Source organism: Sorex araneus, chromosome 6 (assembly GCF_027595985.1).
Source record: "Sorex araneus isolate mSorAra2 chromosome 6, mSorAra2.pri, whole genome shotgun sequence".
Classification (NCBI taxonomy): Eukaryota; Metazoa; Chordata; class Mammalia; order Eulipotyphla; family Soricidae; genus Sorex; species Sorex araneus.
Window position 1 is genome coordinate 5,581,229 of NC_073307.1, and position 18,027 is coordinate 5,599,255.

At 53.9% G+C, this 18,027-nt stretch overlaps 1 protein-coding gene across 1 annotated transcript in view; it reads left to right on the forward strand.

The window, feature by feature from the left end:
• Positions 1–17,759, forward strand: part of MCUB (mitochondrial calcium uniporter dominant negative subunit beta) — a 56,109-nt gene extending 38,350 nt beyond the window's left edge. Inside the window, exon 8 of the mRNA XM_055141627.1 lies at positions 16,814–17,759. Coding sequence (XP_054997602.1) covers positions 16,814–17,047 — 234 coding nt within the window. The 3' untranslated portion in view covers positions 17,048–17,759. The remainder of the gene's footprint in view (positions 1–16,813) is intronic.
• The last annotated feature ends 268 nt before the right edge of the window (positions 17,760–18,027 follow it).

Consider the following 18,027-nt stretch of genomic DNA (forward strand, 5'->3'; position numbering starts at 1 on the left):
ACCTTGGGCCACTGAGTAGCACATGAGGAAGTCGGCCCCGGCGGGCAGCAAGTGCACGGATGCCGCATCCCCCTGGGTCTTGTTGCTGTCGGACTGGCGGATTGCGTCCACCTGGTCCATGGGCTTGATGGGTACATCGTGCTTGTCACCCCGACAGGCCTATAACACAGGCAAGAGCTGAACGGGACCCCATTGACGCTGGCATGGCTCAGTAGCCCCAGGGCCAGCTGGGGAAGCGCATATTCCTCTGACTCAGGGACAACCAGGTAGCCCCGTCAGGACCAGAGAAAAATGGGTGACCACCCTCACACTTCAGCAAATGTCACCAGTAGACAGGCTCCAGGGCTTTGGAATTCTTTTTAATTATTTACGATGTTAAGTCAGGCTGAGATTTCCCCAGAGAAACCACATGAAGTCAAGTGGCGATGCAATAAGCAAAGGGTCTTTATTGGCTAGCTCGAGATAGGGCCTGTGTAAACACAAAAATAAAAAGAAAAGCGCGGACGAGGGAAGGGACGGAGTCAAGATGGTTGGTCTCACTGCAGTTTATTCCAAACTTCTTTCTCCATTCTCCTCTGATTCTCCTCTTGCTTCTTTTTCCCCATGCTACTTCATTCTCTCTCTCTGCTTCCACTCGACTCGCCCCAGCCCCCTCATACAGCTACCTTAAATCTCCCGCATCCGCTCCGGATGCCGCAGGCTGGGGCTTATGCGTATGTGTGGTTACAACCCATAGGGGGTAAAGTTCTATCCCTTTCACTAGGACAGAATCTCTCTCAGCGGGACATCTGCCCAAGAGCGGAATTCCATGGGTGTGTTCCTCCTCTCTTTGTCCGACTAACGTATAAGTATTCATATTATAAATCATTTTGTAAAGACATAGCAAGAGACACATTAAGCTTATAGAATTGCTCTCCAGGGGTCACCTCGATCTCAGACTACAGCGCTCAGGCCAGATTAGTCTTTCCTAGCCCTAGCAGGGCCTAGTCTCGTCGTTGCTTTTGGATCATGACACGCCAGCCCATGACCAAGCTCTTAACATATAGTTAAGCATTAGGCGCTTTGGCCAGGCCCATCTTGATGCCAGGGTAGCACACAACTCACCGCTTGCCCTGGGTCCGTCTCGTCCCCCGTTGGGACCCTGCTTTTGAGGGTGCTAGGAAGCAAAGGCAACTGAGGCTTAAGTCGAGAAAGCAGATGCCCAGGAATGAATAATATTTGAAGCCAATTAAATCCCATGTTACCAAAGCATATTAATAAATGTCTTTCTTTGTCCATACAAAAAGGATATTGTTTTAAAGTAAACAATTCAAAAGACACAAGAGAGGAGAAAGACAATATTCACTTACACTGTCCTAGCAAGGTCTTACCTTACAAATTAAGAGTTTGATTAGAGGAAGAGCAGATAAACTGGTAGAGGTGGTTACAGATAAACAAAGGAATGGGAGTGACTCACGGGCACTTTGATGGGCATGACTGATAAACCTAAGCTCCTTGTGGCAAGGGGAGCAGGACAAACCAATGATATCCAACAAGGGCCCTCGTCCACTTCAGCCACACAGCAGCCGCCCTCTAGGAATGAGCGGCCCCAACTCTCAAGAGTGAGGGGCTCTTATACCATAGCACATAGAACAGGGACCTTCTGTGGACCACCCTTTTGGCCGCAGTCTGAAGTTCTTTACACCTTTGTGTCCTCACCTGACTTGTAAGTCGGAGTTGCTAAGGGTTGTGTAAGACTTCCATGAGTTGCATAGTGGTTATTAAGGGCTATTCCACACCTGCGTCTGATAGGTTGTATAGTGGAAACTTCCCTATCTGTATCTGATAGGTAAGCCTTAGTTGACCTCACCGTGGCTAACTCGCTTCAGAGAAATTTTGACTCAATTCCAGGTATCTGTGCTCAGTTCCAGGAATTCTGGAACTGAAACCGAGTCCTAGCTTCTTTGGGCTTCTGTATGAGCCTGTCATGGCCCGGCCCTTGCTTCTCTACCTCCAGGGGTGTTGCTCAGGGGCCTGTCCCAGCTCTCTCAGCAAAAAGAGGGGTAGCGCATTGCTGAGCCCCAAACGTGACCAGCCTGGTTGTCCCGAAGAGGAACATTCTAGAATGGTCCATTGACCGAGAGGGAGACGGGAATGGAGGTGGCCAGCGAGGACCCCGGGCACGGCTGGGCTCACACCCTGGCTCTGTGGGGGTTAAAGATGGAGACTCTTTACCAGGGTTCAAGTTACAACTCTCAGTTTTGGCATCCAAAGCCTCTCAGTGCCCAGAGAAGTCGCTCTGGAAAGAGTGTCAGTGCCCTCACGGTCGCTGGCGGTCTCACCTGAATGATGAAGATCTTGGGCTTGCCCACCAGGCTCTGACACCTTTCGCCTTTGAAGAAGTCTGTCAGCATGGAAATTTCCACCTTAGTCTCATAGGGGTAAGTGTGATTTCCTTCACTGTGAGTCAGGAAAACACAGAGAAAACAGTCGGCATCCACGTGGCTGGCGGTTCACACTGATGTTCAGAGAGAAGCAAGTGCTCGTTAGCTCTACCCAAGAGTCCAATCAGCACCCCCGTGCTCCTCCAGAGCCTCCAGGAGTGATTCCTGAGCACGGAGCCAGGAGGAAGCCCTGAGCACTATAGCCAAAGAAAACAAACAAAAAAACCCAGAATAATGACAAAAACTAAAGGGATCATGGTGGCCATACCTCAGGTCCCAAAAATGTCACTGACGATACAGTAATGAGAGATCACATGCATTCACATGACTTTTATGTGGTTAATCTCCGCTGAATTAAAAGTTAAAAATATCTCAGTCGGGGCTGGAGCAATAGCACAGCGGGTAGGGCGTTTACCTTGCACGCGGCTGACCTGGGTTCGATTCCCAGCATCCCATATGGTCCCCTGAGCACTGCCAGGAGTAACTCCTGAGTGCAAAGCCAGGAGGTAACCCCTGTGCATTGCCGGGTGTGACCCAAAAAGCAAAAAAAAAAAATCTCAGTCATGTCTACTGTCACTGTCACTGTCATCCCATTGCTCATCGATTTGTTCGAGCGGGCACCAGTAACGTCTCTCATTGAGAGACTTATTGTTACTGTTTTTTTTAATTAATAGTTTATTTTTAATTAGTGAGTCAACGTGAGGGTACAGTTACAGATTTATACATTTTTGTGCTCATGTTTCTCCCTTACAAAGTTTGATAACCCATTCCTTCACCAGTGCCCATTCTCCACCACCAGTAAACCCAACATCCCTCCCCCCCTCCCCAGTCCCGTCTCCCCCCACCCTACACTGTCACTATGGCAGGGTATTCCCTTTTGTTCTCTCTCTCTGATTAAGTGTTGTGGTTTGCAATAAAGGTGTTGAGTGGCCATTGTGTTCAGTCTAGTCTATATTCGGCCCGCATCATCTTTCCCCCACATGACCTCCAACCACATTTTACTTGGTGTTCCCTTCTCTGAGTTGCCCAGAATGAGAGACCAGCCTCCAAGCCATGGTGACAACATCCTGGTACTTATTTCTACTATTCTTGGGTGTTAGTCTTATAGTCTATTATTCTATATTCCACAGATGAGTGCAATCTTTCTATGTCTGTCTCTCTCTTTCTGACTCATTTCACTTAGCATAATACTTTCCATGCTGATCCACTTATATGCAAATGTCATGACCTCATTCTTTCTAACAGCTGCATAGTATTCCATTGTATAGATGTACCAGAGTTTCTTCAACCAGTCATCTGTTCTAGGGCACTCGGGTTTTTTCCAGATTCTGGCTATTGTAAACAGTGCTGCGATGAACATATAAGTGCAGATGTCATTTCGACTATACTTTTTGGCTTTTCTGGGATATATTCCCAGCAGTGGTACTGCTGGGTCAAATGGGAGCTCAACCTCTAGTTTTTTGAGAATCGTCCATATTGTTTTCCAAAAAGGCTGAACTAGCCGACATTCCCACCAGCAGTGTAGAAGGGTCCCTTTCTCCCCACATCCTCTCCAACAACGGTTGCTTTTGTTCTTTTGGATGTGTGCTAGCCTCTGTGGTGTGAGGTGGTGTCTCATGGTTATTTTGATCTGCATCTCCCTGATGATTAGTGTTGTAGAGCACTTTTTCATGTACCTTTTGGCCATTCGTATCTCTTCCTTGGTAAAGTTTCTGTTCATTTCTTCGCCCCATTTTTTGATGGGGTTGGATGTTTTCTTCTTGTAGAGTTCAACCAGTGCTTTATATACCCTTGATATCAACCCCTTATCTGATGGGTATTGTGTAAATATCCTTTCCCATTCTGATGGGTATTGTGTAAATATCCTTTCCCATTCTGTGGATAGTCTTTGTATTCTGGTCACTGTATCTTTTGCGGTGCAGAAGCTTTTTAGTTTAATGTAGTCCCATTTGTTGATCTCTGTTTTTACTAGCTTGCTTAGTTCCCTGTCATCTTTGAAGATACCTTTATCTTCAATATCGCAGAGGATTTTGCCTACCTTGTCTTCAATGTACCTTATGGTTTGTGGTCTGATGTTGAGGTCTTTAATCCATTTTGATCTGACTTTTGTGCATGGTGTCAGGTCGAGTTCTAAGCCCATTTTTTTTTGCATGTGGTTGTCCAGTTGTGCCAGCACCATTTGTTAAAGAGACTTTCCTTGCTCCACTTCACATCTCTTGCACCTTTATCAAAGATTAGGTGATCATACATTTGAGGTTGTGTGTGGGGATATTCCACCCTGTTCCATTGGTCTGCAGTTCTGCTTTTGTTCCAGTACCATGCTGTTTTAATTGTTACCGCTTTGTAGTAGAGTTTAAGGTTGGGGAGGGTGATGCCTCCCATCATCTTTTCCCCAAGAATTGTTTTAGCTATCCGTGGGCATTTATTGTTCCATATAAATTTCAGGATTGCTTGATCCGTTTCTTTGAAGAATGCCATGGGTATCCCTATAGGGATCGCGTTAAATCTGTATAATGCTTTGGGGAGTATTGCCGTTTTGACAATGTTTATTCTCCCTATCCATGAGCAGGGGATATGTTTCCATTTCCTCATGTCCTCTTTTATTTCATGGAGTAGCGTTTTATAGTTTTCTTTGTAGAGGTCCTTTACTTCTTTAGTTAAGCTGATTCCAAGGTATTTGATTTTCTGGGGCACAATTGTGAACAGGATTGTTTTTTTCATGTCCCTTTCCTCTGTCTCATTGTTTGCTTATTGTTACTGTTTTTGGCATATCCAATACGCACGGGTAGCTTTCCAGGCTCTGCCATGCCGGCTCCATACTCTCAGTAGCTTGCGGGGCTCTCCGAGAGGGGCGGAGGAATTGAACACGGGTCGGCCGCGTGAAAGGCGAAAGCCAAAGCGCAGTGCTATCACTCCAGCCCTCTCATGTCTACCTGTGGAAAAAAAACAGTACATAAAGGCTTTTTGCAGGGTATATGAGTCCAGGCCCGCCATCAGCTGCCCTTAATGAATCTGGGATGGGCAGATTTATGAGGAACTCTGATCAAGTGCTCAGTGATTTGGCAATGAAAGCTTATTTTGTCATCTGCTGCTTAGAACATTCTGGAAAGAGCCTTTTTGTTTTTGTTCGGTAAACTCTCGTGAGTCCAGAGGAGTCCAGAGGAGAATCCATGGCTCAGAGTACAGCCGTCTCTACTGACGGATAAAAGCATTCAAGGGAGGAGACGAGGTCTGACCGGGGCTTTGTCATGTCAGAATCTCAAGATCCCAGGGGCACGGATGCAGGCAGCTGCATGTGGCCAGCCCGTGACCAACCCGTGACCAACCCAAGGGCAGCCCGTGGCCTGCTGCACTTCTGAGTGAGCCCTGTTCAACCAGCGACCCCACTGTGACACGGGAATGAGAATGTGGCTCCACAGCGCCCGCAGCCAGAGAGGCACTTGAAGGTGGTCAGTCGTGTCCTCCGACCTGTGGTCAAGAAACCGCCTCAGCATTCCCGTCCGGAGCAGCGGGCCAGCTGGCGTGTGCTGGACATTAGTCGACACTGGGGGCTGGAGGCTTTGCAGGGGTCCCTGACGTAGAGAAGGAGCCCGCTGCCCGGGGCCCAGGTAAGACAGCGACAGACACGGATTGTCCGGCTTGTGTTTTCAGAGCGGCCAGGCCATCTCTTGCCCTAGACTGGAGGGCGTCCACCTACCTTCGTACATTTTTCGCAGTACTTCTTCCGCAACGCAGCCGGAGAATGCTCCAGACGCGAGACCCGCCCAGCAACACCGGAGATCCAGACGGAGGAGGTGCAGCCACCACACCTTCTCCAGATGGAGCCCCGGCGACACTGAGCAGCAACTAACACGGCTCCGGGATGCGGGTCTGGGACAGGCCCAAGGTGCCTTTTCCACTAAACGACATTCATTAGCTTCACACATGGGCAGGAGAGTGGGAAGTGACTCTGGATACAGGACCCCAAGGCAAGGGGTCTTCCTGCCCCGCGACAGGCCCTCACTGTCCCGCCCTGCACCTCACATCCTGTCCCTACCCCCAGCCTGGTTCCCTGCAGCCAGCATGTCCTGTGAATTCCCTGCCCGCACACCTTCTCCTCAGACATGGCCTCGGACAGGCCCCCAAATGTCCCTAAGGTGACCATTTTTGCCCACTCGTGGTGGGTCCTTCGATGCAGCGTCCACACTTGTGGCAAGGCTTTCCCGACACACGGCCACACTGTGCCCTGGAGATTTCTCTCTAGTCGTGCCACCTGGGGCTCTTGTGGCACCACACTGCCGCTCCTCCAAACCCAGCAACCTGGCAGGTCTGGTTGTTGAGGGGAAAATTCCAAGTAGTGAGTTTTCTGTTGAAAATTGCATGTAGTCAAAGTAAAGAGAGAGTAAATTTAAAATCATCCACCACTCAGGCAGGGTGGGGGGTCAGAGGGTATACTGGGGTTCTTGGTGGTGGAACATGTGCACTGGTGAAGAGATAGGTGTTTGATCATTGTATGACTGAGAATTAGTCCTGAAAGTTTGTAACTTTTCTCATGGTGATTCAATAAAAATATAGCATAAAATTAAACAAACAAACAACAACAAAAAAATACACAAGCCTTCCAAGCACAGCGCCTAAAAGAGCCAGGGGTGGTTGTACCTTCACTCACCTGCCCTGGAATACCCCAGCCCTTCAACTCACAAACAAAAAATACGGAACTGGGATTTTTGTTTTTATTTTTTAAAATCTTGAGGTCAGAGCGGTAGTACAGTGTGCAGGGTGTTTGCCTCGCACACAGCCGCCCTGGCTTGATGCCCCAATTCCCATGTGGCCCCCAGTCCCAGAATGAGGCAGAGGGAAAGTTCCTCCAACTGACACATTGGCCTGTGAGGCACCCCCAGGGGAAGGGGGGAGTCTAGCCCCAGGAAAGACTCCTCTAGGCCTGCATGTTGACCAGGCAGCGTTTGCACTCCTGAGCGCGACTCGCCATAGTATGAGGGTGTCACCTTGGAGCAGAGCTGAGGTTGGCTCTAGAGCCGGGAGCCGGGACTCAGGGGTTATTCTGCCCCGGAACAGGCACTGGGGCACCTTAACCAGGACTGTACTCCAAACCCTCAGCCCACCACACTGCGGGGTGAAAGGGCTTGGTTTATTTTCCCCTCTGAACTTTGACATAATAGCTGGTTTCTGTTACCCAACAAAACTGGGTCCTCCTTGCTAGGGACAGGAGAAAGCTCCTCGGCCGACAGTGACCGCTGCTGCCGGCTACAGTTCTACACTGGCAACGCATGAAGGGAAAAGGGAAAACACGACTCCAAACTGTTTCGAAGGCCATAAGCTTTTATTAAAAATTTTTTATAAAATGGGGAGAGCAATTTTGTGATTTACTATAAAAATCAAGCATTAAAAACATTTGTCAATCTAAGGCAAAAACCCTTCACCGTGATTCAAGCGGCTGTACCATGCGTTTGGCCCTCCTGGTGTGTAAGAGATGAGTGAGGAGTCATTCCGCAGACAGACACGGAAGAATGAAGTCGCGGCCTCACTGGCTGTCACTGGGCAGGAAGCGCAGCTTCTTGGTGAGCATGGAGGCGAAGCAGGGGATCTGCTTCTTGCCCTTGGCTCCTGGGACGTCGCTGCGGCCCACTCGGCGCCGGGACACCCTCATGTTGACCAGCGTGAGCAGCTCCGTGATCTCCAGGGTCGTGCCGTACCTCGCCAGCACCTCACACAGATCCTGGATGTACCACGAGCCGTACTCAGTATTCCGGTACGAGAAATACCCTGAGAGGCAAAGCACAGGGTCATGGTCGGGAACGGAGAGCTCACAGGGCTCCTTGGAGATGGTCAGACACGTCCCCGGACTGTTCTCAGGGGTGAGAAGGGATTCATCAAAATGGTGATGCCGGCTGCGTCTGGACTAGCGCCGAGAGCCGGGAGGGGTCCCTGCCTCAGGAGGGGGCCCAAGAAATGGTGGAGAGATTGCACATGGGCACTTCAGCCTACGCCCAGCCGTCAGCTGCTGTTAAGGACTCTGGGACGGCATCACCTTAGCAGTGCCCCCGTCTGAAGCAGACCCCGGAGACTTGACACCCAACAGCCCCCCACACTGCTGGCCACAGCCTGCTGACAGAGACACCACCCAAGGGCCAATCAGGCCTGGGGACAACCCAACAGGGGCGAGGTCTCGCTCACTCCGCTGAAGCCCAGGCACAGGAGCACTCGCACCCGAGGGGCCCCAGAGGGAGAGAAAGGGAAGAAACCTCAGAACCCGGAGGACCCCAACAGCAGCACGTCCCATGGGCGGACGGCAACCCTCCACGCTGGCCTGCGGGGAATTAAGACGCTTCCAAGAAGGAATCCTCACGTTTCAATTCTGACAACCCTCCTGCAGAGCGTTTGCTAGGCAGGCCAGAGGAATTCAGCCTTAGAGGAAATCATAATCTTAAGTTCAAGTGAGAAAACAGAAACTGTCGCTGGTGATGATTCAGTTCAACTCTACGTTTGCCGTTTGTAGAGCTGGTCGTGAAGGTCGATCAGAAAACTACAGCAGCCAAGGCCAGAAGAGGAAAAGGTGGGGAGTGAACTGGTGCTTTGCAAATAAGTTCAGCATTGTTTTCTGAACCTCATGGCAATCATAAAGCAAAACTGAAACTCAGTATTACCTATCAGTTGATCTCCATAGGTGTAACATGCAGAAACAGCAGAGACTATGGGGACAGTAAGAGCTAAATCTCTGAGAATACAGACTCGGAAAACATTTAGAGAGGGTGATGGGGGGAAAAAAGCACAAATCAGCAATGAAGGCGAAAGTGAGGTAACCCAGATGGTGAAACATCTACAGGCTGAGAATTGGGAGAGTGATGAAAGGAACCGGAAGCCCAAGGCCATCCCAGGGCTCACGGACTCAAGTATGAAGTCAGCTGAGCACTATCAAATGAGTCCCTGAGGGTCTGCCGCAGGGGCAGGCTCAGGGGTGGTTGGGAGAACTGGAATAAGGTTGTGGGATTGGGGTTGGAACACTGAATGCCCGTAACAAATCATCATGAACAACTCTGTAAAGCACAGCGTTTATGTAAGGCATAGGGCAAATTTTATTTTTACATATTGTATTACTAATTCAGTGCTCCACACAGGATCTTCTATATTACCAGCCTTACCTGCACCAAAAGTATCCCGCCCGTACAGCAGAGCCTGACAAGCTCCTCGTCACGTATTCAATATGCCAAAAACAGTAACAACAGGTCTACAATTTGTTGTGAGATGTTACTGGGTGCCCGCTCAAGCAAATCAGTGAACAAGAGGACAGTGCTACAGTGCTACCTACGTCAGTAAGCAGTACGTCATGCACAGAGTAATGCATCAGTACTGCATCAAAACACGGGCACCTACATCCCCCTGTGGCTGTGGTCACTCACAAGGAGGGAGCCTCCTCCTGGTGACTCTCGGGGCCCCCACCCGAAGCCAGAGACCCCTGGACCCCACGAACCTTCAGCCACCGAGTAGCACATGAGGAAGTCGGCCCCGGCAGGCAGTGTATGCACGGACGCCGCATCCACTTGGGTCTCGTTGATGTCTTGCAGGCGGGTCGCGTCCACCTCGTCCACAGGCTGGGCAGGCTCATCGTGCTTCTCACCGCGACACGCCTATGACACAGGCAGGAGTGGGGCTGATGGGGGCCCACTGATGCTGGCGTAGCTCAGAGGGACCCAGGGCCAGCTGAGGAAGCACACAGCCCTCTGGCTCGGGGAGAGCCCGATAACCACCATGTGGCCCCGACAAGTCGAGAGAGAAACAGTGTGGGCACCCTCGAGCTTCAGCAGATGCCGCCGACGGAGAGGCGCCAGAGCTTTGAATTTCTTCTGAATTATCTAGGGTATAAAACCGGGCCGAGATGTCCCTGGAGGAACCACGAGAAGACAAGTGGTGATGCAATAAGCATAGGGTCATTATTGTCGAGCTGGAGGTAGGGCTCTCGCTGGCTCACACACACAGCAGGAGGCTTCTTGGAACGAGCAGCCCTGTGTCTCAAAAGTGAGGGGCTTTTATACCCTACCTTATATAACGGGGACTTTTCACAGACCACCCTGGGCCGAGGTCTGAGGGACTTTCCACTACTTGTCCTTAGCTGACTGGTTCTAAGTTGGAGTTGTGTAAGACTTCCATCAATTCCATAGTGGTGATGAAGGGTTATTCCCCACCTGCATCTGATTGGTTATATACTGGGGACTCCCCTGTCTGTATCTGATTGGTAACCCTTAGTTGACCTCGCTGGCTCTCTCACTTCGGGGTAATCATGCGCTCAATCCCAGGAACTCTGGAAGCAAAACCGAGGTCTCGCTTCTTCTGGCTCCTTTCGAGCCTGTCATGGTGCTGCCTTGCCTCTCTATCTCTCTATGGGGGATGCTCAGGGGCCTGCTCCAGCCCTCTCAGCTCAAACGAAGGGTAATGCATTCCCGGGCCCAACATGTGTCCTGCCCACTTGTCCAGAAGAGCAACAATCTAGAATATTCCATTTAGCGTTAGAGAGACCAGAATGGATGTGGCCAGGGAGGACCCCAGGCTCGGCTGGTCTCACACCCTGGCTTCCGTGGGGTTTAAAGACAGAGACTCTTTGAGGGTTCTTTCTAGGACAGGGTGGGATTATGACCCAGGGTTCAAGTTGCAAGTCTCAGTGAAGACATCCAAAGCCTCCCAGCACCCAGAGAATTCTCTCTGGAGACTGTCAGTGCCCTCACGGTCGCTGGCCGTCTCACCTGAATGATGAAGATCTTGGGCTTGCCCACCAGGCTCCTACACTTGTCGCCTTTGAAGAAGTCTGTCAGCTTGGAAATTTCCACCTTAGCGTCATAGGCGTAAATGTGATTACCTTCGCCATGGGTCAGGAAAACACAGAGAAAGCAGTCGGCGTCGACATGGCTGGTGGTTGACGCTGATATTCAGAGAGAAACAAGTGCTCATTAGCTCTACCTGAGTCCATTCGGCACCCCTGTGCTCCCTGCAGACACTCCAGGAGTGAATCCTGAGCACAGAGCCAGGAGTAAGCCCTGAGCTTGCCAAAACAAACCAACCAACAAAAAACCCAGAATAATGACAAAAACTACAGGGATCATGGTGGCCATACCTCAGGTCCCAAAAGTGTCACCGACAATAGAGTAATGAGAGATCACATGCATTCATGTGACTTATATGTGGTTATTCTCCGCTGAATTAAGGATTAAACTATCGCAGGCGTGTCTGCACGTGGAAATAAACAGTACACAAATTTCATGCAGGGGACTTCTATGGGGAGCCCTGTTCAAGCAACCAGTGATTTTGGCAATCAGAGCTTTTTTGTCATCATCTACTTAGAATATTCTGGAAAGAGCCTTTTAGTTTTTATTTGATAAACCCTGGTGAGTGCTCAGTGTTTAGAGGAGAATGCATGGCTCAGAGCATGGCTGTCTCCACAGACGGAGAAAAGCTTGCAGGGAGGGGCAGAGGTCTGAAGGGGGCTTCGTCATGTCAGAATCCCAAGAGCCCACGGACATGGCCTGCAGGCAGCGGCCTATCCGTGCCCAGCCCTGGGCAGCCCATGACTGGCTGCACTTCTGAGTCTGCCCTGTTCAACCAGCGACCCCACTGTGACACGGCAATGGGAGTGTGGCTCCACAGCGCCCGCGGCCAGGGAGCACTGGGATGTGGTCAGTCGTGTCCTCCTGACCGGTGGTCATGAAGCAGCCTCAGTATTCCCATCTGGAGCTGTGGGCCAGCCGGGCGTGTGCTGGACCTTAGCAGGTTTTCCCTGCTCACCCCAATCCTCAGGGGTTTCTCCCGGCTCAAGTGCCGCCCCGCGGTGCAGACACGTTTCTGACAAGGCGTTAGACTGCGGACACGCTAGCACAGGCCGGAGACTTTGCAAGGGTCCCTGCCATGGAGGAGGAGCCCTCTGCCCGGGGCCCAGTTAAGCTGGCAACAGACACGGACTGTCCGGCTTGTCTTTCCAGAGCAGCCAGGCCGGGCTCTCGCCCCAGACTGGAGGGCGTCCACCTACCTTTGTACATTTTGCACAGTACGTCTTCCGCTTTGAGGTTGTCGTAGCATTTCACCTTGAAACCTAGTTCCTGAAACCTGGGGAGCAACAGAAAGGGAAGTTGGGGGCCACTCCGAGTCGCCCCACAGCCCGGCTGGACGGAGGGCTGGACGCCCACTTACAGGACACACAAACTGACCCTCCAGGTCGGAGCTGTAGCACAGAAGGTGGGCACCCACCTCCCTGGCCTCCCAGAGGCCCCCTGAGCCCCAGAAGGAAGCCCTGGGCACAGCTGGGCACCCCCCAAGCCAGACCAAACACACAGACTTTCCCCTCGGGAGAAACAGACGCCCAATGAGACGCTGAGGGTTTTCCCTGCTTACCCCAATCCTCTGGGGTTTCTCACGGCTCAAGTGCCGCCCTCGTGGTACAGACACGTTTCTGACAACGGTTAGACTGCGGACGTGCTGGCAAAGGCCAGAATCCACTCTGGTGCCCTCACTTGCTTTGTTTGTTTCTTAGGGGCACCCAGCCAGGTGGTAGAGGGGGAGCTCCAGCTTGTGCAAAACTCAGGCGCTGCTCTCGAGGGCCAATGTGACAGCCAAGGGGCTAGGGTGCCCGCCTTGCACAGGGCTGACCTGAGCTCAGTCCCAGAGACCCCACAGGGTCCCCCGCACACCACCCGTGGTGGTTTCTGTGTGAGAATCAGGAGGCCACCAGGTGTGCCCCCCCATCCCCCGCCCAAAGAACCCCACACATTCAGTGTTTAAAAACAAACATGATCATTCTGCAGACGTGGGTAAGGCACCTCCCTGGCCTCTGGCGGTCTGGGTACCCACCAGTGAGTCTTGACCAGTGGGCCGCAGGGGTCAGTGCCAGGACATCGTGTGATGCTCAGGGAAGCTGCTCGGACCCGCAGGACGCCGGAGCCAGCCCAGGTGAGGGGCATCGCCCCAGCTGGTGTCCGAGCTCCCAGCCTCCCGGCTGCCCTACGAGGGGACACGGCCCACGGGCACCCTGACACGGTACCTGAGACAGAGATTATCCCGGTCTACGCAGGTGCCCAGGCGCTCGGGCAGGCCCAGGAGACCGTGGAACCGCTCGTGGTTGAAGATCAAAGCGAGTCCTCGCCATTTGTGCTTCATTTTGTACTCTTCTACCGGACCCATCACGTCACTGTGCACGTTTAAAGCAAATGGTCACTTGGTCCTCAAGGAGCTTCCCGGAGCGGGAACAGCCTCACCCGGGCGTCCCAACATGTTCCCTCACGGCAGGCAGAGTTCCAGGCGGGCTGAGGGGCTCCCCAGGCCCAGAAAGCGTGGCACGGACCAAGTTAGCTGGGGAGCGTCTGCTCAGGCCGCAGGTCAGGCCGGCAGAGACTGTGCTGGAGTCCTGACCTTCCCCTCCACCCCCTGCCCTCCCGCCCCTGCACGCCTGCCTCTCCCCCTTCTCCAAAACACCGCCCATCACTCGGATCTGAGCTCGAGTCCTTTCCAAGTGGGGGCAGCGCGGAGACTGCAGGGCCAGCCGGCTGCCCGATGCTGGCCCGACGCTCACAGCCCGGCCACCCAGGGCAGAGATCGGAAAGGAACACGTCTCACCTCCCTTGGAAGGTGATTGTTTCCATCATGTTCAGTTCATTTATTCGGATAGAGTCAACCGTGGTGGTCATTTGACTCTGGCTGACAGCTGTAAAAAAATGGAAAAAAAAAAAAAACATTCCACAGGGTTCCAACTCCCACCCGCTAAGGCCCTTCTTTCGGGGAAGCAGAGAACCTGAGTGCCTGGCTGGGAGAGGGGGGAGGGGGAGGTCCATCTAAGCAGGATGACCGGAGCAGGACGGAAGAGCTCCCAGCACCTCCGCACGCCCCCTCCTCCCCCTGACTCGGCCAGAACCATAAGCAACAACGGGAGAAACGCTGATGGCGTCGCTCAGACACTCGGGGGTGCCGTGACGAGCCCCCAAGGGAACCATGACGAGTGACAAGTCCCCAAGGGAGGAAACGCCCCAGGGCAGAGGGAGCCCTTACTGGGCCTAGACTCGGGGCGTCAGTGATGGGTCTCGTGAGGCTGAAGAGGGGCCGTGACAGGCTCCACTCTAAGGCCGAAACTCAGCAGGCCTAAGTCTCGGTTCCCCGCATCAGAAAGTCCCGACTCCTCAGGAAACAGTGTCACCCCGGGCAGGTAAACCGCCCCGGGGCAGCAGCCTACCAGAGTCGGGGCCTGGGCAGTGGCGCCGGCCAGCAGAGAGGGCCGAGGGAGTGGAGTCTTGGGACTGGACGGGGACCAAGAATTAGAAACAAAGTGTTGGGCCCTGAGGTCAGGGGATGGGACAGGGCCCAGAATGGGACACACACTGCCAATTCCTAGGGAAAAGGCGCTTCTGTAACCAAAGCCTACATAAGCTGCTTAGAGTTCGGAGTCAGGGTCCTTTGTCCAGACGCCACTGCGTTGGGTGAGACTCGAACCCTAGGCTGAGCTAGCAAGAAAGGGGCCTTGGTTTGCAGCCTCTCGGCTGTCTGGTCAACGTGCGAGCAGGACTCCCTCCCGGGACCTAACAGTCTAGGAACGCGCCCGCTCAGCTCCTTTCCCGGCGGAGGGACAGTCCTCACCTCACAGCTGGCAGGGAGAAATGAGTCAACACTGCAGGAGAGTGAGAAGCGCCTCTGGGGAAGGTGCCCAGCGGCCAGGGCCGGTCCTGCCCCACCCGGGCCCTCGCGGCCCCACCAGCAGCTCACAGCCTGTCCTTCCTCCCCCGCCCCAGCCCGGTCCCCTGCGGCCAGCCTGCCCAGTGAATTCCTCCTCAGACGCATCCTCTGACAGGCCCCACATATGTCCGCGGGGTAGCCGTTCCTGCCCTCTCACAGTGGACCCCGCGTACGGCTTCTGCACACTCATGCTGGGCTGCCCGGCCACAGGGCCCACACCGTGCCCTGGACGTCCCTCTCCGCACGTGCCACCTGGGGCTCATCTGCTGCACACAGCCGCTCCCCAGAGCAGCAACCCACAGCTGCCCAGAGGTTCTGGGACGTTCCCTGGCCCACACACCGCACCCAGCCCAGCCGGCACACAACCCTCCACACACACCTCACGGCACTGTCTCCTTGGACCCTACCCACGGCCCCTGTCTTCCCCACCGTCACGGGCGTCCCTCTCCACGGCCTCCTTCCTCACCCATTGCTCTTGGCGATGTCCCTTCCTTTGCCCCCCACTCTGTGCCCGCACGCTCCCAGCACGGCTTCCTCTTCACACCGCGCTGCCTGATTTATACTCTCCACACACCGGGGCCTGCCGCCGTAGACACTCCCGCACCACGCCCCATAACGGCCGGCCCAGGACTCCAGGCCCAGTACTGGGAGTGACCCGGTGGGTGTGGGGTGGCAGTGCCAACGTGCACTTCACCAAACTCAGCCGAGTCCTAGACCCTCCAGATGTGCTCAGTGAAACGTGTGGCCTAGACTTAAGAGACTTTCCTGTGTCAAAGCTTTGCTGTTTGGGGCAAGTCCAAGAGCGCTTAGAGTTCCCCGGGCTCCCACCTGCCACGGCCGTGCCCCAGCCCCGAGCTGACGCCCTGCCCCTCCCCCCACCTGCTTTCCTGTTTCCAGGATGGACTCTGATCTACGGTAAAGCAGGCATGTGCTCAGGTTATCTCAAATACAGACTTCCGCGTTGGTGATGGGAATTTCAGACAGGGCCACTTGCAAGCAACTCCAGATAATCTGATGAAAATGATATTCCAGGGGACCGAGAGCCAGCACAGCGGGTAGGGCACTTGCTTTACACGTGGCTCACCCCGGTTCGAGCCCCGGCATCCCATATAGTTGCCTGAGAACCTGCAGGAATGGCTCCTGAGTGCAGAGCCACCAACCCCAGCGGCCGTGGAACACCCCAGCCTGCACAGGCCCTGCCAGGCTGAGCGACCCTCTGTCCAGGGATGCCCACGCAGCAGAGAACCAGACCTGACATCTCCCTCAGCGATTTCTGACCCAGAAGTTCTGGTTCAAACAACAAGCCTTCCATGCACAGCACGTGGACGAGGCTCACTCACCTGCCCCTGGAACACCCCGGCCCTTCAGCTCACAAACAAAAATGCCAGAACTGAGGTTTTGTTTTGCTTTTTTCAAACCTTGGGGCCAGAGCGGTAGTACAGCATGTGGGGCGATTGCTTCACACACAGCCGCCCTGGTTCGATGCCCGGCATCCCATGTGGCCCCCTGGCCCCAGCACGAGGCAGAGGGAAAGTTCCTCCAACTGACACATGGGCCAGTGAGGCACCCAGGGGAAGGGGGGCTCCAGCCCCAGGAAAGCCTCCCCCAGGCCTGCGCGTTGGCCAGGCGGCTTTTGCGCATCCTGAGCCTTGGGAGCCCCGACGTCACCCATTTCTCTCCTTCCTCCGCAGACCCAGGACGCCCTCAGCCACCTGCGCCACTGCCAGCGCCTGCGGGAGCAGCGGCCGTCGGCGGGAAAGGGCTCGGAATCTCCCCGGAGGTGTTCGCTTGACTCTCCCTCGGGTCTCTGTCTGTTACTTATGATTTTTAAATGCTTACACAGCACAGGTTTCTGGGTTTCTCCTGAGGGGTGTGGGTTGTGGCTCCCGGCCAGAGAGGAATCGCAAACGGTCAGTGGGTTCTGATGCCCCTGCTGGCGCCCACTCCTGAGCGCGACCCGCCCTCGTCTGAGCTGGCACAGGGGAGCAGAGCCGAGGCTGCTCCTGGAGCTGGGAGCCGGGACTCGGGGGTTATTCTGCCCGGGCACAGGCGCTGGGCATCGTAACCAGCACTGTCGACCAAACCCTCAGCCCACCACACTGCGGGGTGGAAGGGCTGAGCGTCATGTGATTGGACTTTCTTTAATGCCAAGACCCTGTATAAAATATGTGTGTATTTGGGAATGAAGTGAATAACCATCAGCCTCTGCAGGATTTTGTTTCTCTGGGGTGACCGTTCCTACCCACTCACAGTGGACCCTGCATGCAGCATCTGCACACACGCTGATGGGCTGCCTGGCCACTCGGCCCACGCCGTTCCTGGATATCCCTCTCCACAAGTGCCACCTGGGGCTCTTCCCGTGCACAACAGCCGCTCACCCAGACCAGGAACCTATGTAGGGAGCTGCTTTACAAACCTGGCTCTTAGGTCCTAGTCAGACAGCCTGGCTCTCTGATTCTAACAGAGGCTGGTAGCAAGGTTGCCACTATGGTCTCCATTTGTTTCTCAATAGCCTATGCCTGTAACAAAAGGACATGTCAATCTGCATTTGTATGTGGGTCCTGACACCATTTCCTCCCAGCAGAAAGGTATAAGTAGTAGCTGCTAGTAGAATAAACTCTCTCTTCCTTCTTGCTGCTCTCTGTGTCTGTGTCTGTTCATTCAGCTGAGTCCCCTCCTCAGTCCCACAAAGCATCTGGCCAGGACGGACCCCCTGCTGGCCAGGACGGACCCCCACACCTGGCGCCCAGCGTGGGGCAATAGGCGACCACCGAACGCCCAGTCAGGTTCACGACAGCCGACAAACTCACGAAGAAGGTGAGTATCTCTGAGGGTCGCCTCTCTCTTGGCGCACACCCTGGTATGGGACCGGGCTCGAATACAGTGTCGTCACACCCTGGTATGG